The sequence below is a fragment of the Rhinatrema bivittatum genome, chromosome 1, assembly GCF_901001135.1.
Source record: "Rhinatrema bivittatum chromosome 1, aRhiBiv1.1, whole genome shotgun sequence".
In the NCBI taxonomy this organism is placed as follows: domain Eukaryota; kingdom Metazoa; phylum Chordata; class Amphibia; order Gymnophiona; family Rhinatrematidae; genus Rhinatrema; species Rhinatrema bivittatum.
The window spans coordinates 504,171,070-504,195,073 of NC_042615.1; the positions used below are offsets into that span (position 1 = coordinate 504,171,070).

The 24,004-nt window shown below is 44.2% G+C and overlaps 1 protein-coding gene across 3 annotated transcripts in view; it reads right to left on the reverse strand.

Moving 5' to 3' along the window:
- Positions 1-24,004, reverse strand: part of OTUD5 (OTU deubiquitinase 5) — a 260,721-nt gene that overhangs the window by 105,280 nt on the left and 131,437 nt on the right. For all 3 annotated transcript variants that reach the window (XM_029610434.1, XM_029610423.1, XM_029610412.1), the window contains exon 3: positions 6,856-6,920. In XM_029610434.1, the coding sequence (XP_029466294.1) occupies positions 6,856-6,920 (65 nt within the window). The remainder of the gene's footprint in view (positions 1-6,855; positions 6,921-24,004) is intronic.

Below are 24,004 nucleotides of genomic sequence, written 5' to 3' on the forward strand. Positions count from 1 at the left end.
TCCCTCATTCCTGACTGGAGAGTACCTGCCACCAGGACAAGGAGTCCCTGAGAGACGGGGTGACTTGGATGCAATCCTGGAGGCTCTGAGTGGCCTGGTGCCACTGTGACCTCACAGTCCATTGGGCTCGGCGCATGTGTAAGCATGCTAAGGGTGTGATATGGAGGGTCGTGGCCATGTAGCCCAAGAGCTTCAACATGTGGCAGGGCGATACCTGCTGGGTCTATTGGACTTCTACCACAATAGTCACCAAGGCTACGGCCCTCTGGTGTGGCAGAAAGGCCTTGACCTGAGCGTGTCTAGTAGGGATCCTATGAAGTCCAATTGAGGTGACAGGCTGAGATAGGACCTGAATGGTCAAGCGCATGGACCTGGTGGCCCCTGCCTGAGATGTGCTCTTGACCAGCCAGTCGTCCAGATACGGGAAAACATGCACTCCTAGTCTGCAGAGGTGCACCACCACCAAATGGCTAGGCATTTCATGAAGACCTGTGGGGCAGATGCAAGCCCGAATGCCAGCACCCAATACTGGTAGTGCTGTTTTCCCACCACAAATTTGAAATACTTCCTGTGACCTGGGAAGATCTGGGTGTATGCGTCCTTTAGGTCGAGAGAGCATAGCCAGTACTCTTTTTGCAAAAGGGGATCAAGGTGCCCATCTTGAACTTTTTTTTTTTTTTTTAAAGAAATGTGTTCAAGTCCCTCAGACCTAGGATGGGACGGAGTACTCCTGGTTCTCTTTGGAATCAGGTAGTACCTGGAGAAGAATCCCCATTCTCTTTGCCCTGGTAGTACGGGCTCAACTGCTCTGGTCATTAAGAGGGAGGACAGCTCTTTTTGTAGTACCTCCTGATGCGGTTCCAGCTCCCAAAATGGGCACGGAGGGCAATTTGGTGGGACACCCAATAGATTTAATGGGTACCCTTGGCGGATAATGGATAGAACCCACTGGTCCAAGGTTACATTGGGCCACTGGTTCGTAAAGAACCGCAGCCTGCCCTGACCGAACGGTCCATCATCCTGGGTACGGGCAACTGTCTTATGCTCCCTATGGCCCAGTCATAACCCCAGCCCTGAAGTCGACCGAGGAGCTGGCTGGGGCTTGGGAGCTCTCTGCTGCCTGCGATAGCTATGGAAGCTCTGTTAGTATAGATGAGAACGAGGAGGACAATACATCTTTTGGCAAAAGGACTTCCTGGGCCCTGGCCTTGATGGCCTTCTAGAGGAGGAGGATGGGTTTGGAGTACTGGTGGAGAGTTGTTGGAGCGTTTTATGATGGTCCTGGAGTTAGACCACCACATCCCTCACCCTATCTCCAAAGAGACTCTCTCCAGTACAAGGCACGTCAGCAAGTCTTTCCTGTACCTCTAGTCGGAGATCTGAGACCTGCAGCCATGCCATTCTGCGGGTGCCGATTCCTGCTGCAGAGACCCTTGCTGCCGTTTCGAAAACCATTTTAGGTCTCACGGACCTTGTGATTCCCGCACTCTAGACCCCTGTGCACCAGCAACATGAGGGTGTCTTGTTGCTGTTGAGGCAATTACTCAGCCACCTCCTGCATCTGCTTCCAGATGTCTCGCAAGTACTGGCCCATAGAGCTGGTACGTGGCGATGCGGGAAATATGCATAGCTCCTTGGAACACCTTCCTCCCAAGAGCGTCCATTGCTCTGTGGTCCTTCCCCGGGGGTGCCAAGGAATGGGTCAAAGAGCATGGCCCTCTTGAGGGCGGATTCGACAACCATCAACTGGTGAGGCAGCTGACGCTTATCGAATCCAGCAGCCTTCTGGATAAGGTAAACCCCATCCGCTTTATTAATGGGAGGCACTGTGAGGGAGTGTTCCCAAATCCTCAGCAGCAACTCCTTAAGGATCTCGTGTACTGGGACCGCCACAATCTCCTTAGGAGGTTCCATGAACTGAAGGATCTCAAGCATTTTGTGCCTGGCATCCTTTTCAGTTAAAAGCTAAAAAGGGATGACCTCCGCAAGCACCCTCACAAAACCTGCGAATATTTGGTCCTCAGGGGTAGACCTCCTTCGTTCATCTGGAGAAGGGTCTGACGTGAGACCATCCGAGTCCTCGAAGGAGGACTCCAATTGATCATCTCCCCAGGGGTCATAGGGACCCTCATCCCCATTGTACGCCACATGGGATGGGGCCCTACATGCTCTGCCTACGTCAAGAGGTGCAGACACCGATGGAACTGGGCATGGGACTATAGACCTCTGTTTAGCTTCCTCCTCAGAGGAACTGGTGATGACCACCGTAACAGTAGGGGGAGGCCTCGGTGCCCCACCAGGCACCAGTGCCGTCCTGAGAACAGATGCTAGCTGGGTCAGTATTGCCCCAATAATCACCCTGAGCTTCTCCAGAAGCAGTACAAGGATGGGCGGCACCAGCAGTGCCCACTCCACTACCACCTGGACTCTATGCTCCAGCTCCTCCTTGAACGTTGCCAATGCCAACTCCAACTGGGAGGAAGGAGGGGAGGCCAGATCTTCCTCGGACCTGTGAGGAGGATTAGCACTGGCACTAGGACCGGTGGAGACTGTCGCAGACCCCGGGCATCGATGGAGGATGGCATTCCCTTGCCATGGGGTCGCTTTGGGGCCAATGCAGTAAATGTTGGTGCATCCCCGTGCCAGTGCTGATGCTTCTTAGGCTTCCTTCGATGCTCGGCCAGGTCCTTCCCCAGTGCTGAAGCTGAGGATGACTAACCTGGCATCCTCAGACCGGAGGAGATTGAAAGCGGTTTGTTTCTGACACCCCTATCCACTGTCAACCTCAACGGGACAGTCCCACCAATGTCTATGATATGGTGCCCATTGGTGAACCTCCGATGCTGCCAATGTCTATGCCGATGGCTTGGACTTCTTGAACCCAAAGAGCAGATCCATCTTATCAAGTTGAAGACGACATCCCTTTGGGGTCATCTGGGTGCATAAGCGGAAATCATGCGATGCCCTCAGACAGAATATGCAAACATCATGAGGCCTGGTGATCAACATGGTCCTCGGGCACTGGGGTCATCGGCGAAAATAAGACATAGCCATTACAGGGCGAAATAAAAGGGAAAGAACAGAACTATGGCAGCAGGTGTCTATGGCTGGCGGGCACCGAGACACCGCCACCACGGTGGGGAAACCGACTGCGAAAAGAAACTTAACCAAACGCTGAAAACCCTGACTGGGGTACATTACGGGGAGGCACTGAGAGGGACCCAGCGACAGACCTTTAGAAAATAAACACGAAAAACTGAGAAAAACGAAGTTTTCTACAGGTTAAAAGCCAAGATTTTTTTTTTAGACACAATCAACTGCGAGGCTTACCACTTCGCGGAAAAAAGGAGACTGAAGAGAGATCCCTCATGGACGCATCAGATGATGTCACCCATGTGTGAGGACTATCATCCTGCTGGTCCTCGGAGAATAGTAAAATAAAAACAACCAGTAGAAAATGTGACATTCTGGATGGTCTCGGTTAATCTCCCCCCCCCCCCCCCATTACTTTCCTATGGCCAAAGTGCCAACTTCGTGCTCCTCCTGTGCCCCTGCAAATCAACTTTTACCAACTTTTTAAAGCAAAAAAGTCAGATAACTCCTCCAGGCACCTAACACCACTCAAAATTTGGTGCAGCTAGATTTAGCCATTCCAAAGTTATAACAGGGGAAGGGGGGGGATACATATATACACACAGACATTCAGTACAATCTCATAAACCTCGCTGTTCCACTGAACTAAGGCTTAAAGCAAAATAAAACTGTATAAGCTGAAAGAGAAAAGCATTCGCAATCTATTTGTGACTACAAGAACCATGGATAAGAAGGAAAGAAATTTGTACATTCATAATCAAGACAGATAGATAAAATAGATTAGATAGATTATATCTTCCTTGGTACTCTCCATCCCCTTAAATGCTGCCATGCCTCCCCCCCCCCCACCCCCCTCCAACTCTGTACCTTCCAATGGACCCTTTCTGTGGCCCAGGATCACAGTCCCTGCGCATAGCTCTCAGCAGCTGTGCTGGGAGCGTAAGGTTATGCCAAAACATTACGTTCCCAGCACAGCTGCTGAGAGCTACACTGGAAATGCCCAGGATAGGCATGGACTATGATCCCGGGCCACAGAAAGGATCCATTGGAAGGTATCCCCCTTACATGCACAACAGCATGTAAGGGGGATGGAGAGTGCCAGGGAGGCACTAGTTTTTTTAAACATAAAGAGTGGGGAAGAAGGATGACAGGCCAACACAGTCTATACATTTCTTTTTAATACTCTTGCCATTTGAGGGGGTTCCTGGCCTGCTGGGGACTTTAAAATGAGAGGTGCTCAGATAGGAGTCAAGGTCAGAGGCCCAAAGTGCACTTTTTTTCCTTTTTAACAGGATCACCACATACCCGGATAGCTTTTGAAGATATCAAACATATTCAAACATAGCCGGTTAGGTTTTTAAGGTATCCGACTATATGTAGCTGGATAACTTTAGGCTGGTATATTCAGTGGGACATTTCTCTCACTGAATATATGGGACAAGTTATCTGGCTAACCAGCCCTAATGAATATGGACCTCTAGGAAACTAATCCAGTATAATAGCAAATGTTGAGCTTGATGTTCTCTCTGCATTAGCCAATATATTTTTGAATGGTTTTGGCAGAAATAAAGATAAAGGAGCTGCCATTTCCTGTAATCTTTAAATGAGCTGAATGGAGGATTGCATTTGGAATACTGTACTTCCTGAGTTCTTGCTTCACCTCAAGGACATTTTGAAACTTTTTTTTAGAAGGCCTCTAGAAAAATCTTGAAAAATATGAATCTTGCTTCCATCGTAAGTGATCACTCTTCTCTTCAGGGCAGCTTCAAGTAAGAACATAAGAACATAAGAAATTGCCATGCTGGGTCAGACCAAGGGTCCATCAAGCCCAGCATCCTGTTTCCAACAGTGGCCAATCCAGGCCACAAGAACCTGGCAAGTACCCAAACACTAAGAAGAACCCATGCTACTGATGCAATTAATAGCAGTGGCTATTCCCTAAGTAAAATTGATTAATGGCCATTAATGGACTTCTCCTCCAAGAACTTATCCAACCCTTTTTTGAACCCAGCTACACTAACTGCACTAACCACATCCTCTGGCAACAAATTCCAGAGCTTTATTGTGTGTTGAGTGAAAAAGAATTTTCTCCAATTAGTCTTAAATATGCTACTTGCTAACTTCATGGAATGCCCCCTAGTCCTTCTATTATTCGAAAGTGTAAATAACCGAGTCACATCTACTCGTTCAAGACCTCTCATGATCTTAAAGACCTCTATTATATCCCCCCTCAGCCGTCTCTTCTCCAAGCTGAACAGCCCTAACCTCTTAGCCTTTCTTCATTTTGGTTGCCCTTCTCTGTACCTTCTCCATTGCAACTATATCTTTTTTGAGATGCGGCGACCAGAATTGTACACAGTATTCCAGGTGCGGTCTCATCATGGAGCGATACAGAGGCATTATGACATTTTCCGTTCTTTTAACCATTCCCTTCCTAATAATTCTTAACATTCTATTTGCTTTTTTGACTGCTGCAGCACACTGAGCCGACGATTTTAAAGTATTATCCACTATGATGCCTAGATCTTTTTCCTGGGTGGTAGCTCCTAATATGGAACCTAACATCGTGTAACTGTACATATTTTTTCCTCATGTATCTGTTTTTCACCCTCCCCCTGCCCCCCCCTCTGTCTTGATCACCCCACCCCTCCCTCCCCTAGTTATTTAGTTATTAATCCGTTACTACATTTATGTTACACACTGTTCCTTGTAAAGGCTTTGCCTATATATATTTTGGTTGTAAGTTATCTGTAAACCGGCACGATGTGCAAACGGTTGTCGGTATATAAAACTAAATAAATAAATAAATAAATAAATAAAATAACTACAGCAAGGGTTATTTTTCCCTATATGCAACACCTTGCACTTGTCCACCTTAAACTTCAAATGCCATTTGGATGCCCAGTCTTCCGGTCTTGCAAGGTCCTCCTGTAATGTAAGACAGTCTGCTTGTGATTTAACTACTCTGAATAATTTTGTATCATCCGCAAATTTGATAACCTCACTCGTCGTATTCCTTTCCAGATCATTTATATATATATATATTGAAAAGCACCGGTCCCTGAGGCACTCCACTGTTTAACACACTTTAATTGCCAAAACTGTGGACCTGTACATTTACTGTTCAGGGTCTGTCATTGGCTGTCAGGGATGGTGCTATGGATCTCTTTTTAATGTAAACATTTTTAGTCTGCATTCCAAACAGCTTCAGAATCAAGAAAGAAAAGACTGCACCTGGATCGGGGTCCTCAATCTTTTTGATCAGCCCCATAATTCAGAGGTTATTACACCACACCCAATTTCCCATGTCATCCTGTCAGTCGACTGTGAACTATTGCTTTCTTTCTAGAAAAAAATCTTTTCCTGATTTGCCACCATAAAGTCCTCAATTTCACTTATTTGGGTCCCATTACTTTCACTAAAACAGAAAGCTCTGTTCTCTTCAGACAGCAATTCCTCAACCCAGATGCCTTTCTCTGAGACTATTATTTTTTCCTTTCTATTTTATTATGGTCACTTGTTCTACCCACAGGGTTAGCACTAGTTGCTTGATTCTTTGACCATATGACAGGTGTAAAACCCAGAAAAATTAATTCATTTTATGCAAATAATAAATGAAAAAGATGGAAGCCAAACAAGGCTGCTGTTACTGTTTTCTTCACATCACATGCTCTCAGACAAATGTCCTTTTGACCATGTTATACTCTCAAATAGAGATGCCAGCTACTTCAGTACATCTTGTTTGAACAATATAGAACTCACCAGGTAATCCATGCAATGTTTACGAACCACCTCATGCATGTCTTGGTCTCCATAAACTTGGTCAGCTGTAAGAAAGGAAAGGAAGGGAGTGATTGGGCTGTGCATTAGTCTGTTACATTGTAGATACACAAGATCAACTGAGATACAGGGAGATAAGGGATTTGCCTGAGATCACATACACACAACAGTGGCAGTCGGATTAGAACCATCATGCATATTTACGACACATCTATGGCTCAGGATGAACAAGAACGAAACAAAGTACTGTTGTTTCTTTGAGCAAATATTGAACTGAGAGAACATGCACATGATGCTGCATAAAATCTTGAAAAACAGAAGTTTTAGCTTTTTAAATGTATTTTTACTATGTGATTACATATCCAAAGCTCATTATGACTAAGCAGAACAAGTGCAGCTGTATGCCCCTTCCTCCTCTCCATCTGAACAATGGCTAAAATAAAATTCACGTTTCCATTTTTCTAAGCCCTTCCCTCAGTTAACGGCTGCAGTATACACACATGCACTCCTGTGGAAGAGGGATTTTGTTCGTTTTTTGGACAGATGCTATCTCATTTTAGGAGATGTACTTTTGATGACAGGCAGGCAGATTTTAGTTAAAAACACAAATGACATTTCTTTATTAACAAAGTAACAGTCTGGGTTTACAATTTAGTGTGTAGCAAGATGTAGTTATATTTTGTTCTATAGCTGCATACTTGAATTCAAGAGCAGAAAGCAGCTGTGCTCTAAGGTAACTTATCTGAAAACTATGCAACAGCTGCTCTGACTGGTTTGCTGCTTCTGCTCAGGAAGGTGCTGGGGAGAGGAAGGTTTATTATTTATTGTTTACTTCCTCAGATAAAAGTGCTCAGTTTGGTGATACTTGTATATACTAAGTGTCAGCTAGCTACAAAAAAAATCAGACAAGACTAAAAGGAATAGATGAGGAAGGAAGGGTGTTAGATACAAAGAGAGAAAATTTTGCAAACCCAAAAGTACGGGGGAAAGGTGAATGTGTTGTGAAAGATCTCCAAGTCAACCCAAAGTCAATCAATTTTGATGCACAACATACACATTCCTCCCATAAATAGAAGAGGGACATCATCATTGTGGTGCATAGATGGATTTGGTAGTGTGCACACACACGTAAACACAGATATGGCTTCTTCGCCAGGCCCCCCTACCACGGTCTGAATATGCAAATAAGGCTAAACTTGGCAACTATTCCGGTATATCACGAGGCAACCTCAGTAGGATTCTTAGAATTTCACCCCACATTTGAGAGCTGTGGTTTGGCAACAGTTACGTGGCTATAGGACATGCTGCTTGTGAGAAACATATCTGTTGTGGGCTGGATATTTCGCTTTGAGGTTGTACTCTGCAAATCTGGCTCACTACAGTTGCAGCAGAGCTACATATAATCTGTGAGACATGCATGGCAGTCCCAAATTAAACTGTGAATTTTATTTATTTACTTATATTCTGCTTATGTAGTAATCTTGTTTACAAACAACTTGAGGGAATATTAAAGTATTTGCACTACATGATTTCTTAGGGGTGGGAGAAGACGACTTGACCCTTCTGCTCCTCTGGGCTTCCAGTTCAATCAGAACCAGGGCTGGAATCCTGCGCCAAGAGCCTTCGCTCACAACCTCCCATGGATTTTTTTCCTATGCACCAGGGCTCCTTCCAGAATCCTGCAGTCATGGACCTGAATCTAGTCACTAGGTGTCACCACTGAGCAATGACTAGGAGTCCCTCCCTTAGGGGTTGTGAGCACTGCCTCTGCAGCAAATCCAGTTTGGCTGACCATTTAATGCACTTTTTTTTTTTTTTTTTTACTCCTGTGCAATTTGCATTCCATTAACTTACTGCATCCCGTGGGGACTTCTGTTTTTAATGCGCACATTAAGTAAAACCCTTGCTAACATTTTTAACGTGAATTTTATTAAACTGGCCCCAATATAAACATCATGATTACATACAAAAGAAAATACTTCTGAAACAAAAAATAAAAATCTCTAAAGAAAAAAAAGGCTACCTAAAATATTAAATGTGCTTTAGCACAGATATGTCAAGAATAAAAACAGTAAAGCAGAGTTGCTTACCTGTAACATGCTCCTACCATGTGACAGAGGCTGGCCAATGGCACCGATAGCCTGTCACATGGAAAGGGCAAAGGGCCATCGGCACCATTTTGATTACTGGCAGCTGATGGCCCGAGAGCGGGAGATTGCTCCCGGGACCCCTGCTGGACCACCAGGCAATTTCTGCAAGTTTTTTTTGGGGGGGGGGAGGGGGGATCGGGAGGGTGGGGGTGGTACAATGAAATAAATTTGAAGGGTTGGGGTGGATTTGGGTTTTTTCTTTTTCTTTTACAACCCTGTTGTAATTGATCAAATTTGAAGGGTTGGGGCGAGTTTCAGGTATCGTTTCGGGGGGGGGGGGGGGGGGGGGGGGGGGGCAGCCAAAATAAAATCCCGGTCGGCCATATGATACCTAGTACCATGTTTCCCCGATAAGACATCCCTGAAAATAAGCCCAAGCCATTTTTTCGGAGATAAAAAAGAATATAAGACCTGTCTTATTATCGGAGAAACACAGTAGGTACTGATATCAGTCCTTTGTTGGCTGATCGTACATTCCTCTGCGGGACGTGTAAGCGAATTGTTGTATTCAGCCATTCAGTATTTGATCCATAGATTATATTATGAATTATGCATGCAGCTTTGTACTGTATACGATAAATCAGAGGTAACCAATGTAATGATATGAGTATAGGGATTATATGGTCACATTTTTTTGTGCCTGTTAGGCCACGAGCTGCAGCAGTCTGCAGAATTTGTAGCGGTCGGATAGCATTAAGTGGTAATCCTAATAAAAGGGTGTTACAGTAGTCTATGTTTGCAAATAGGAGCGCCTGAAGGACTGATCTAAAATCGTTCGGTTCTAACAAGGGCTTTAGTTTCTGGAGAGTTAACAATTTAAAAGATATAGTGGTCTGCTCTTGGCTTCCTGAGTTAAAATTGGTCAAATCGACTCCGGTGGAGTTTTATCAAGCATGCGGTCAATTTGATTTTAGCAGGTACAGAATGGACGCACCTTGTCTAAGGTTTGGTAGTACCTTTGAGAAGCTCTACCACCTGTTCATCCTTGGGTGTCTTTTATTAGATACAATGTCCATGCAACCTAGTTTATACGTAGAGCATATGAAATGCCCAGTGCAGCTGAGACTGATTGAGCATAAAAGCTGTATTCATACCTCTAAGATGTCAGCCTGATTGTTCCGTGCAGAATATAGAAAGAGCATTTGTTTTCAAGAACTGGTGTGGACATTGTTGTAGCAGGTTATTTCTAGCATGAGAGGAGGGGATATACAAATGAGACAATCTTAGCGAACAGTATTTGAAATACTCTTTACAAACTGTGACACCACATGGACAAAATGAACTTCTGGAGTGGTATTCATTAAGGTAATTGGCATGAAAGAGCATACACTAAATAGCATTTTGTGTACTTTGAATTCCTTTTTCTCCTCCCCCTGTTCTTGCTTTGACGTCACTTCTATTCCCTTTAAATTTCTTCCATTTGTAGAGAATATTGTAATGTAAAGCTTGGGAAAGGGCTGTTATTGTGGATTATAAGCAGTACTGAAGCCACCATATATAGAATTGAGACACAGTAAGACCACCCCCTTGATGCAGCACTGGATGAAACACGGCATCATTTTGGGGTGCTTTGTAGCCATCACCAGCTAAATATTGAGCTAAGTACTTTTTGGACATTAAGTTTTGCTGGGTTTTTTTCTGGACACATATGGACATTCATGGGAATGCGAGTTTGCTTATTGTAAACAATGTTTTCAGACCATATGTTGCAAAACTGCTTGATCAAATGTACTGTCAGTCAAAAAGAGGGTATCAAGACAGTAGTGTGACATAAAGGTACAATGTAGCAGTTTGTTTCTTGTAATACGCCAAACCCCTTTTGCAGTCCAGGGTATGCAGGGCATTTTTGTCCTCATGCATGTGGGGCCTAAGATAAAATGTAGGCAATACAATGGATTGATATATATGAAGAGCAGAGATGACCTTTAGAAGAAATTTTGGGCTGGTATGAAGGACCACCCTATTGTGGAAGAACTGCATGTACAGAGGATTGTGGATGAGAGCTTGGAATTCGCCGATTCTTCTAGCTGTAACTAGGAATCTCATCTTCCATGTCGTATTTTAGAGAAGATGACTGCAATGGTTCAAAAGGAGACTTCATTAGTTGAGAAAGGACCACATTCAGGTCCCATAGGCAAGAAATCAAGGTTTGCTAACTACTTGAATATGGTAAGCTATATAGCACTGAAGTGGTGAGGCTTGAGTTAAAAGGTGGAGCATGTATTTTAAGAGATGCTTAGGCTTGCAGGAAAATGGGTCGAAGGCTTTTTTTTTTTTTTTTTTAACATCACTTGGTGTACTTGTGCCATTTCAAGGCATGATTCTTTCTAATGGAAGGTTTCCTAAAGGAGGTAAGTACATCTACAATTTCAATAGGTAAGCAAACATCCTCAATCACTGACCACTCAACATCCAAGTTATGAGGTCAAGGCCTGAAAGGCTAGGATGCTACAATATCACGTCTTCCTTCGTCAATAGTGCAGGTTCCATTACCAGATGTATGGGAGGACTGCTGAAAAGTTGCACGAAATATGCATACCATATTTGTGTGGGCCATGACAGAGTTATGAAAATTAGACAAGTGTGGTCCCTGAAGCACTTTCTGTACTATTCTGGTGATAAGCGATAATGGCAGAAAAGTATACACTAGGCTTTGACCCCAGTTAAGGAAGAAAGTATCTCGAGCTAACCTGTGATTGCTTGTTAGAAATGAGCAAAATTTATTTAGATTTGTGTTCTGCTGTGAGGCGAACACCTCCACCAATGGTAGACCCATCAGTTGAACAGTTTGTCGGCCACTAACTGCTGTAGAGACTATTTGTGTGGTTGAAACATTCTGCTTAGTCAATCTGCCAGTGTGCTAGAGATGCCCAGCAAATAAATGGCCTGAAGAACAGCTCGATTTGTCTCTGCCCAATGCCAGATTTTTAAGGCCTCTTGACACAGAGGCCATGATCCCATTCCTCCTTGTTTGCTGATGCAGAACATGGTGACCTGATTGCTGGTTTGAATTAGGATGCTCTTTGCCTGAAGATGTGGTGCAGAAGTTGTTAGAATGTATCTGATTGCCCTCAACTCTAGAATGTTGACTTGATAGTGGCTCTCTTGAATAATCCAGAGGCGTTGTGTTCCAAAAGTTCTAATATGCGCTCTCCATTCTTTGGTGAAGGCATTTGTCACAAGAACTACTTCGTAGGAGAGCAATTGAAGTGGCATTCCTTCTTTAAGAACTCATGGGTTTAACCCCCATTGCACCTCTCATTTCATAATCATGATCTTCAATGGAGACAAAAGAGGCTGTGTTAGTTGATCCCATTGGGAACACAGACTTCATCGGAGGTAGCAGATGTAAAGATGGATCAGTGGAACCACATGGTTGGCCACTGCCATGTGTCCAAGAACCACTAGGAGTCATCTTGTAGATGAGTCAGGAGGAGAAAGCAGCTTTTAAACTAGAACAAAGGGCAGGATTGATGTTGCACGCCAACTGGCCCCAGCTTCTGACACGGTTCTGACGCCGCCATGCTCCTGACGCAGCTCAGTAGCGCATGGTTCGGAGGGAGGTATCTTCAAAGGATACTAATAATGTAGTAGAATTAGAGCATCCCAACAGTGAGGTTCCAATAATAAGAAAAGTAGTCCAAGTGCCTGTAACTAAAAACTCACCTGAGCTAAAAAATTCTAACTTATTCCTATCAATTAAAAAGCTGAATGGAAATACAAACAAAAAACAAACTGAAATGTTTGTATGCTAATGCCAGAAGTTTAAGAAGTAAGATGGGAGAATTAGAATATATAGCAGTCTGTCATCATGACAGACTTAATTGGCATCTCAGAGACATGGTGGAAGGAGGATAACCAATGGGACAGTAACATAGAAACATAGAAATGACGGCAGAAGAAGACCAAATGGCCCATCAAGTCTGCCCAGCAAGCTACGCACTTTATCCATTTTTTTCCCCTTTTTCTCTCTCCCACCTGTTACTATTGGCTTCCAGTACCCTCCAGCCCTAATTCCCCTCCACCCAATTTAGAGAGCAGCTTTGAATCTGCATCCAAGTGACATCCAGCTCAATTGGGGGTAGCAACCGCTGTAACAAGCAGGCCACCCCCTTGCCCCATACTCTTACCCACCCCTGTTTTTATTTTTTTGTTTATTTTTTATTTTTTTTGGAAATAGCAGCCCTCCATCCTTCCGCTCCGTGAAGGTGGAACACCAACTACTGGCCGCTGGCATCCCGCTCCGTGAATGCCTCTGTGGCTACTGCCGCTCCGTGCAGTGTTTGAATGCCGCTGTGGCTACTGCCGTCCGTGCAGTGTTTGAATGCCGCTGTGGCTACTGCCGCTCTGTGCAGTGTTTGAATGCCTCCACTTTATTCACGCCCTCTAGACTTGATGGATCCACAGTGTTTATCCCACGCCCTTTTGAAGTCGTTCACAGTTTTAGATTTCACCACTTCCTCCGGAAGAGCATTCCAGGCATCCACCACCCTTTCCGTGAAGAAATACTTCCTGACATTGGTTCTTAGTCTTCCTCCCTGGAGCCTCAGCTCGTGACCTCTGGTTCTGCTGATTTTTTTCCGACGGAAAAGGTTTGTCGATGTCTTTGGATCATTAAAGTTTTTCAAGTATCTGAAAGTCTGAATCATATCACCCCTGCTCCTCCTTTCCTCCAGGGAGTACATATTTAGATTCTTCAATCTCTCCTCGTATGTCATCCTATGAAGACCCTCCACCTTCCTGGTCGCCCTTCTCTGTACCGCTTCCATCTTGTCCTTGTCTCTTTGTAGATATGGTCTCCAGAACTGAACACAGTACTCCAGGTGTGGCCTCACCAAGGATCTGTACACGGGGATAATCACTTCCCTTTTCTTACTCGATATTCCTCTCTCTATGCATCCCAGCATTCTTCTGGCTTTTGCTATCGCCTTGTCGCATTGTTTCGCAGACTTCATATCATTAAACACTATCACCCCAAGGTCTCTCTCCTGCTCTGTGCACATCAGCCTTTCCCCCCCCCCCCCATCGAATATAGTTCATTCGGATTTCCACTCCCCATATGCATGACTTTGCACTTCTTGGCATTGAATCTCAGCTGCCATATCTTCGACCACTCTTCCAGTTTCCTTAAATCCCGTCTCATTCTCTCCACTCCTTCCGGCGTGTCCACTCTGTTGCAGATCTTAGTGTCGTCCGCAAAAAGACAAACCTTACCTTCTATCCCGTCCGCAATGTCGCTCACAAAGATATTGAACAGGACCGGTCCCAACACCGATCCTTGTGGTACACCACTTAAAACCTCTCTCTCTTCAGAGAAAGTTCCATTTACCATCACGCATTGTTTTCTGTCCGTCAACCAGTTTTCAATCCAGGTCACCACCTCAGCACTCACTCCTAAGCTTCTTGTTTTATTCACCAGTCTCCTGTGCGGAACCGTATCAAAAGCTTTGCTGAAATCCAAGTAGATGACATCGAGTGCTCTTCCTCGATCCAATTCCTTGGTTACCCAGTCAGTGCCAGATGGGGGCAAGAGGGCCCTCTGGAGTGGGGGGCATCGACGGACCCTCGCCCTCATATGAATCCCCAAGGACAAGCTCGGATGCCTTGCATTTCAATGCCCCACCGAGAAATCACGGGGTGCCAGCAGTAACTGAGTCGGGAGAGCACTGAGGAAGACCATCAAGACAGTCCAACAACGGCTCCAGCCCTGGTACAATGGGTAGCATCAGTGCAGGCACCGGCCTCGGGGAAGGCACCGGTCCAGGTGGCAGGAGTACCGGCTCCCTGTTGCACAAAGCACATTCCACCACCAGGCGCACCTGACATTCCAATTCCGCCTCAAAAGCCTCTGATGAAAGGGCAGGCTGAAAGGAGAGGGAAAAGGCCAACTCCTCCTTGGAACCCTGAGGAGAACTGATTCTGGCACCGGAATCAGTGTGGATGTCCTCAGGTCACTGGCATCGAGAGAGGATGGAGCCTCCTCTTGCTGTGATCGCTTCAGGGGTGAGTCAGCCTGAGCCCAGCCCCGTGTGCAAATGGGGACCAGTGACAGTGCTTCCGAGACTTCCCATGGTGCTCGACCTGGCCTTCCCTGGCGCTGAGGAAGACGATACTGAAGTCCTTGGCTTGGAGGAGACAGAGATTGGGTGATCCCCAAAGCCTTTTTCCCCCTGGAAAACTTCAGGGAAGAGTGGTCACCGAGGGATGGAGGACAAATGGTTCCCCTCGGTCCTTAGGCATTGAAGACATCGATGCCGAAGTGGACGGTTAGGATTTACCCCAGCCAAAATCCTTCTCTATCTTATCCAACCTGGCAAGACGTCCTTTTAGGGTCATTTAAGCGCACAATTCACAGCCCCGAGCATCGTGCGATGCCCCCAGGCAGAGGATGCATACTTCGTATGGATCCGTTAGGGACATAGTCCAGGGGCACTGTTGGAAGCCAGAGGCTGCCATGAGGCTCACCGGGAACCGCAAAAGGCACGACGACCAGCGGGTATGGGAGAAGTCTGCCTAAATACACAATTGGCAACAAGGAAATTTGGTAATTTCTTAGGTGCTATCCATCAAATAAATTTACCAAAATGAGGACTGTCCAATGTAATTATTGTGGAGCCTTTATTCTGAGGGAATTCATCTGGAAACTTAGGGCTTGCCCCATTTGTTCAGAACTCTCTTCCTTGAAAAAGGAGCTGGCTGAAGTTAAATTTGAATTAGCTGCAATAAAGGAAGTTTCACCCACTTTATAGTATTCAGGAAGTAATTCCCCATTACCAGGCTCAGGTAGGATAAGACCTATGACCCACAGACACCCATTCCTCACAACTGTGCAGCCCACGTCTGTCCCGCACTCACACAGGGCATTAAGGAACCCAAAAAACAACGGGATTACAGCGGGCTCTGGTAAAATTAGACCTGTGATGCGGAGACACACGCTGTTTCATGTGATGCAAGTACAAAACGCCTTCTCTGTATTAGGTAATGAAGAAGCTCTTGTGAAAGAGATTGAAGTGTTATCCGAAAAGAAAGAAGAAACCCAATGCATACAGAAATTCCATAATATAATCAGTAACCAAAGGAAAAACCTCATTGTGCTGGGTGACTGTCATCAGAGGCACTAATCTGGGAACTCTTTTTGAGGGAAACACTACAGTTAAAAGCCTCCCAGGATCATTGGCCAGCAGAAATGCTAATCAGATTGTCAAAGCGATCAAAGAAGAAAGCAAATACTCTAAAGTTGATATTATCATCAATCTGGGAATCAATGACCTTGCTAGAAACAGCATCCAAGCGGTACAGAGAGATTTCCAGTCTCTAGTGAAGCAGATTAGTCACAAAGAGACAACCATTGCCTTTTCAGAAGTATTACCTGTTCATGGAAAGGGGGAAGTGGAGGCTAAGCCATATTAATAACGTCAATGTATGGCTCAAATCCTGGTGTAAGGAACAACGTTTTGGATTTATTGGGGATTGGGGCCGTGTATGGAACAGTAAAAAGCTCTTTGGCAAAGATGGCTTACATCTGTCTATGGCAGGAAAAAGGATCCTAAGAGATAAATTCAAATCCTATGTCATAAGGCATTTAAACTAGATGCCGGCGGTGGCAGAAAGAATGTCACCTCCCAAATACAAATGCAATGGAAAAAGGTGAAGTGGATAACAAAACTCAACTAAATAAGTCACAAAAGTAGTCCAAGAAAAGCAGTAACCTGAATGAGAAAAGCTGGAAAGCTATGAGCACAAATGCTCGTAGTTTGGGCAATAAAATCCCAGATCTGCACGCCCTAATGGTGGAGGCGGACTTGGACATTATTGCTGTCACAGAGACGTGGTTCATGGAATCTCATGATTGGGATATGGCAATACCGGGCTATAACTTAAGGAAGGACAGAGAGGACAGGAAAGGGGGAGGAGTGGCTCTTTATGTCAGAAACAATATCCAAGCATCTGAGCTGCAAGGAAGATGGGGCAAAGAAGAAGCACTATGGGCCGACCTAAAATAAAGATGATGGGACATCCATTTTTATTGGAGTGGTTTACAGGCCTCCAAATCAAATGGAAGAACTTGACAGAGATTTGGTTGAAGACATCCAAAAGATGGGAAAGAAGGGAGAAGTGGTGATTGCTGGGGATTTTAATCTGCCGGATATAGACTGGAGAATCCCATCTGTAGAATCTAACAGTAGTAGAGAGATAGTGGATGCCCTGCAAGGGGCTCTGTTCAAACAAATGGTAATGGAACCCACGAGGGAGGGAGCTATACTCTATTTAGTGCTCACTAAAGGAGATAATGTCTCTAATGTCCAGATGGGTGCCCATCTCAGCACCAGTGATCATCAAACGGTATGGTTTCAGATCACAAATAGGATACGGAGATGTCGCACGAAGACCCGAGTTTTGCAGTTCAAAATCGCAGACTTTGTTGAAATGGGGAAGTACCTGGAGAAAGAACTAGAATGCTGGGAGAACAAAAGAGATGTGGAACAGTGGGCCAAACTAAAAGAAGCAATTACCAAGCCTTTTTCAATGGAAAGGAGGTTCTAGAACAATGGGTCATGAGAAGAATTGGAAAGGGGTAGACTCAGGTGTAATCTTAGGAAATATTTTGTTACAGAGAGGGTGGTGGACATGTGGAACAGCCTCCCAGTGGAAATGGTGGAGACAAAAACAGTATCTGAATTCAAGAAAGCATGGGATAAATACAAGGGATCTCTAAGGAAGTGATGAGAATTATAGTGATAAATTAATTGGACAGATGGGCAGACTGGTTGGGCTATATGGTCTTTTTCTGCCATCATGTTTCTATTTTTTTTTAATAGTAAAAAAAAAGACAAGTAGGGGAGAAGCCAAGATGGCGGCTTAACGCCAAACACTGCTCGCTCGGTTCGGCTCTGCAAATTTGCATTTGTATTTCCTGCGCTTTGTTTTCTATGCTGCCGAAAAGGAAAGGGAAGGTGAGATCTTTTCCCTAGGAATCCCCATTTTTAACCAGGCAGATGAAGATTCAGCAATGTTTGGCGAAGGCTCCGCGTGTTGGGAATTTGGAACCGGCTGCTGTGGGGAGCGAGGGAGAGCTTACTCCAGCTTTGGATGAAGGTCGCTCAGTCTCTTGGATGAACGCCTGCCACACGCACAACCTTGCCGTTGCCCTCAAGGGGATCCGAAATGAAAGCCGGCATCGGTGAGGCAGAGGGAGCCATGGCTCAGTTTGTTTCAGTGCAGGAGTCCATGTTGAACCCAGAAGGTAACTCTGGTCTGTTTTGTTCTGATAAAACCCACTGCGAGATGGTAGAAGCCGGGAGCTTGCTGCTGAGTTTGTCTCTCCATGCTTTCCAACAGAGAGACCAGCGGTGGTAACACTATAATCATTATGGGACCTTATGTCTACCTTTGGTAGAGCTTTTTCTGACAGAGCCTCTAAGATTAGTTCTTTATCTCAACAAATGGATAATCTTTACAAGAATAATATTTCTCAATAGCAGGAAATTTCTACAAAATTTAAAGAACTTGAAGAAGAGATTCGAATTGTAAAAGGAGCACAGGCTTCTATAATTTAGGATTGTGGTTCCTTAAACAGGAAGGTGGAATTTATTGAGAACAGATTGAGGTATTTAAACGTATGCCTACTAAACTTTCCAAGGGTAGTGGAAGAGTTACTGCGTTTGACACTGAAAAGATATTTTTCAGAAGTTATGGAGTTTACTTCAGATTCAGCTCCCCCCTGGATAAAGCATATTTCTTACCATCGCGTTTGTCACCTCAAGCTTCAACACCTGCTATGGATATGGCCAATCTTACTGAATTTTTAGAGTCATTAAGCTATGAAATATCAGGAAGAGCCACATTATTATCTTTTTTCTCTGAAAATGACTTAAGTACAGTTATGAAAAGCTATTTTAAGAAATCTGATGCCCTATTTATGGGCCAGAAAGTCTGGATATTCCCAGACCTGGCAAAGTTAACAAGAAAGAAGAAGAGGGTTCCTGGCTTTACGCCAAGATACTTGAGTTATAGGAGCATCTTTCTTACTGAGGTACTCATGTAAATGTATAGTCAAGTTTAACAATGACAACTTTGTATTCTACATACCAGAACAACTTAAGGCTTTATTAGATTCAAATAAGATCTTGCTATCTATATCTGCAAAATCTGAATCATCCATATAGTATAGTGGCGGGCCTTATTTTTAAATTAGGCCATTTCTATATTTTTCTGAGTTTTCTTTGTAATTTCTTGGCTTTTTTGGAAAGCTTTCCCCTCACAAAGTTAAATGTTTTTAACAATACCACGCTATAATTTCCTTCCTTCATTAGAAACACAATATCTCATTTCACTAATGGTTTTCTTATTAATTTAGTTTTGATATTTTTAATTTATTATTGATCTTTTAATTATTTATATTTATTCTGTTTTACTGTATTTTGTCTTCAACAGTTTAACTGAAGACAGTTCTGTTATATGTAAACCGATGTGAAATTTTGAATAGAATGTCGGTACAGAAAAATAAATAAATAAATACATTTAATTAAAAATAAATTTCTCCCTGGTTAAGCTGTCCTTCCTCTACGCTTGGGGTTTAATGGGTACATTTACAATTGTGTTTTATGTTTCCTCTTTTTCTTGTTTCTTATTACTTTTCTAAGATTGTAATGTACCAAGTTGCTGTTTTGCAAAGTGGATGCTTTGTTAAGTTTATATATATACTCAATAAAAAAAAAAAAAAAAGAGAGAAGTAATGTCCTCAAAAGCTACAGCCAATCAAGAGATCGGTTCTAGAATATATGGTCTAATAAGGTTAAAAATGATTTTCCAAATCTGCCAAATGAGAGAAATCTCTAGCAGGCTGATACAGTAAAGCGCAGCCGCGGTTACCCTGTTTCTAACCCGCTTTGGATGCACAATTTGGACGCGTAAGGCGAACCCGCGATTCAGTATCCGATTTTACGTGTCCTTACCGCTTGCTGAAATGGACGCGTATCCGTCACCGCCCGCCGCATGTATATATGTTAATGATCGATTTAGCTATTCCCTCCGATACAGTAACGTGTGCCCAGATTATCGCCTTTTTAACCAGTTTATTTGCCGTGTCTTTAACCTGCATATTTACCGCCTACCCTGGCGTTAGTGTGGTGTTCAGTCAGCTTCCCGCTACCTTGAGCGCCCAGCTGAAGCCCAGCAGCAGTTCTCTGAATCTGAATCTGTTCTGTCGCGCTGCAGTTTATGCCACCGCTCGAAGAGTCATCACTGACTACTGGTTGAGTTGCCCGCAGCAAAGAAAAAAAAAGCATATGCCAGCAACAAAGAGGACTGCTAGAACTTAGCCGCCCAGTCCCAAACCAACCCAATCCACAGAAAAAAATGCTTCTCGCACAAGGGACATCCGAGGTCGCGGCTTGGACGTCCAGCCGGGCACTCAAGGCAGCGGGAAGGTCCATGAACGCACGCCGCGACCTGACCGGCTACGACAGCGGCAGCAAGCCCAGCAGCAACCGGAACAGCGGCATCAGCATGGGCTACGACCAGCGGCATGTCAGTCCCCGCTCCAGCTACTCGGACTCGAGCTACAGGGCCCCGGGCAACCCTGAGGCTGACGGCACCGGCCCGCCGCGGGCCAGTCCACGCTCCAGCCTGTGCGGCCAGTCCCTGGAACTGGAGGAGGAGCTGGAGCTGCACATGAAGAAAGAGTATTTCGGTGAGTAACTAGTGTGTGGTACTTGCTTCAGTGCGGGCAGACGTTCATGGGCCTTCCCCCTGCCTTGAGCGCCCGGCTGGACGTCCAAGCCGCGACCTCGGACATCCGGCTTGGACGTCCAGCCGGGTGCTCAAGGCAGCGGGGTCTGTAGGAAAGAACCATCCACTTACCTGGTGGAATGACATTTCAAATGACATTTGAAATGACAGGTACTAGCGCACCCTGGATACTGTATAGGCGCTGTATACAGTAAGATGGATTGCGCACGCCTACCGCTTCATTGACGCGCTTTGGACGCTACTTGGATTTGCATCTAATTTGAATACTGAATCGAGCAGTATGTGAACCAAAATATGCACGCGGCAAACGAGGGTGTGCCTGGCACTGCCGCACTCTTTGTTACGTGTCCTTACTGTATCGGCCCTAGATCAGCAGAAGTTCAACAGATATACTCAGTTAAAATATGAACTTTTGGGAAAAGCAAGTTTGCTTACAGTAAATGGTATTTTTCATAGATAGCAAGATGAATTAGCCATTACATGTAGTGACATCATCTGGTGGCACCGAATGAACTCGTCTCTCCAAGATAGTAGAGCTTTGAGCTCTACTGAGGATGTACAGGAATTCCTGCGCAGGTGTTGCCTCGTAAGCCTCCTCAGTTAGTACCAGAGCTAAGTCTAGCTATGTAGTCAACTTTCTAGGAGGGCAGTGTATATTCCATGGCTACTTCATCCTGCTATCTATGGAAAACACTTTATGGTATGCAAACTTGTTTTCCATCAATAAGCAGGCTAAATTAGCCATTACAAGAGGGGAGTTCCAAGCTGAGGGTTACAGTGGAGCGTTTACTTAATAAGCAACCCAGTCTCCACCATAGAGTGTGGTCTATAGTAAATAGTAAAAATAGGCTTCGCAAAACTGCCTATTCAAATTTACTGCCAGCCTTTGAGATGTTGTCAAGACAGTAATGGGACCTGAAGGTATGAACTGAAAATCAAGTTGCAGCTTTGCTTATGTCCTCAATAGACACTTCATGAAGATCAGTATCAGAGAAGGCCGTAGCTCTCATTTGATGGACCTTAACAGAGTCTGTGATTTGTAATACTGCTAAGGTGTAGCAGTGATGAATACACTCAGCCAACCAATTAGATAAAATTCGCTTGGTGACCTCAGCTCCTAGACGGTTAAATTCATAGGAAATGAAAAGCTTATTGGTTTGACAATGTGGCTGAATCCTTGTTTTGTAGACTAAAGTATGAAGGGCTTTATTGTTTTCATGAGCATGTGGCCTTGAGAACAACATAGGCAGAATGATTGATTGATATGGAAGGTGGAGACCAGCTTTGGAATAAACTTGGGGTAAGTTGTCAACCTGATGTGAAAAAACTGCAGATATGGGGGACAGTGAACAAGAGCCTGGAATTCACTGACTTTTCTAACAGCAGTGATCACAACTACAAAAATCTTCCTCCAAGTAAAAAATTTCAGTGAAGTTGATTTCAGAGGCTCAAATGGAGGCTTCATAAACTGGGAAAGAGCCACATTAAGTTCCCACAGTACAGGAGGTTTTGAACTGGAAGTCTGATATGCAACAGTCCTTTCATGAATCTAGATATTAGTGGATGAGTGGATATGGGTTTACTCTCCGCTGTAGTATGGCAGGCTGCTATGAAACTGAGGTATACTCACACCGAAGAAAGGCAAGATCTGAGTTCAAAAGGAGAAGAAGGTACTGTAGTAGATGCTGAAGCTGACATGAAAAAAGGTCAAATGCATTCTGCAGACATCATTTAGAATATCTATTTCACTTGAAGGGATAGCTTTGCTGAGTTGATAGTTTTCTGGATGAGACTAATATATCGACAATCTCTGTAGGTAGGTCAAGATTCGCAATTACTGAGTGTTCAATACCTTTGCTGTTGAGGGCAGTGAGGTTGGGTTGATAAAAAGTTCTGTTCTCATGAGTTAACAGCATCAGACCTGTCCCCAGAGGACTGCTGGAAAGTTGTATGAGATATGCATACCATGGTTGCCTGGGCTAGGCTAGAGCTAAGAAGATCAGTTTATTTATTTGTTTATTTATTAAAGGCTTTTATATACCGACTTTCTTGATACAAATCAAATCAACTCGGTTTACATCGAACTAAGCAGTAAATATAACCAACCAATCAACAAGAGATATATTAAAAGGAGCATAAAGATATATTAAAAGGAGCGAGTTGATAAGCACTCCTACTTGCAGCTTATCAACTCGCAGTTTGTCTAGTCTGATCCTTATTTAGCTTTTGTTTAGATGGTTACATGTCTAACTATTGTTTAGCCTGTTACACAAAAAAATCACACTATTTATTGTTTATGGTTTATGGTGATACCAGTCTCCCAGTTTTAGTTTATGTTAGTTTTAGTTGTTCCAAGTCAAATATTCCTTGTTCTATGTAATAGCATTCTTACATGCATGTTAATGTTAAAATGTAAACCGAATTGATTTGTAACTCTGTTACATGAATTTCGGTATATAAAAATGCTAAATAATAATAAATAATAAAGTTTCATTATAACAAGGAAGCCTTAACTGGGAGTAGGAAAAAAAGAGAGGGAGAACAAGATAAAGTACTATATACAATAGAGTATGGGAGGGAGTCAAGGAGCTGACCTCATGATGACTTGTGAGCGTAATTAGCGTTTATTTACATAAGTGATGGAGCACTTGAGCATGATCCTGAAGAACTTTTTGCACTGACCTGGCTATGAGTGGGACTGGTGGAAAAGCGTACATGAGGTTAGTTCCCCTATCGAGAAGGAAAGCATCCTGAGCTAGCCTTAGCTTGCTGTGAAGAACTGAGCAAAATCTATTTACCTTGCCTGTGAAACAAATATGTCCACTGATGGTTGACTCCATAATTTGAAGATTTTGTCTGCTTCAGATTGGCGCAGAGACCACTTGTATGGATAAGATATTCTGCTGAGCTGTCCTGCAAAAGTGTCGGAGTTCCCTGGGAGATATGTCTGCAGTATCACTTGATTCTTGCCCACCCAAGTCTAGATCTTGAGTGCTTCCAGGCAGAGGGTCCATGAATTTGCTCCTCTTGCTTTTTCATGTAAAACATGGCCCAGTTGTCTATCTAAATCAGGATGCTCTTGTCCCGAAGAGGATGCATGAACACAATCAATGCGTTTACTGCTCATGAGCAGGCTGATTTGACATTGACTTTCCTTGGGAGACCAAGTTCCCTGGATTTGGCATTAGCCAATGTGAGCTCACCAAGCTTTTGTTGAGGCTTCTGTTAAC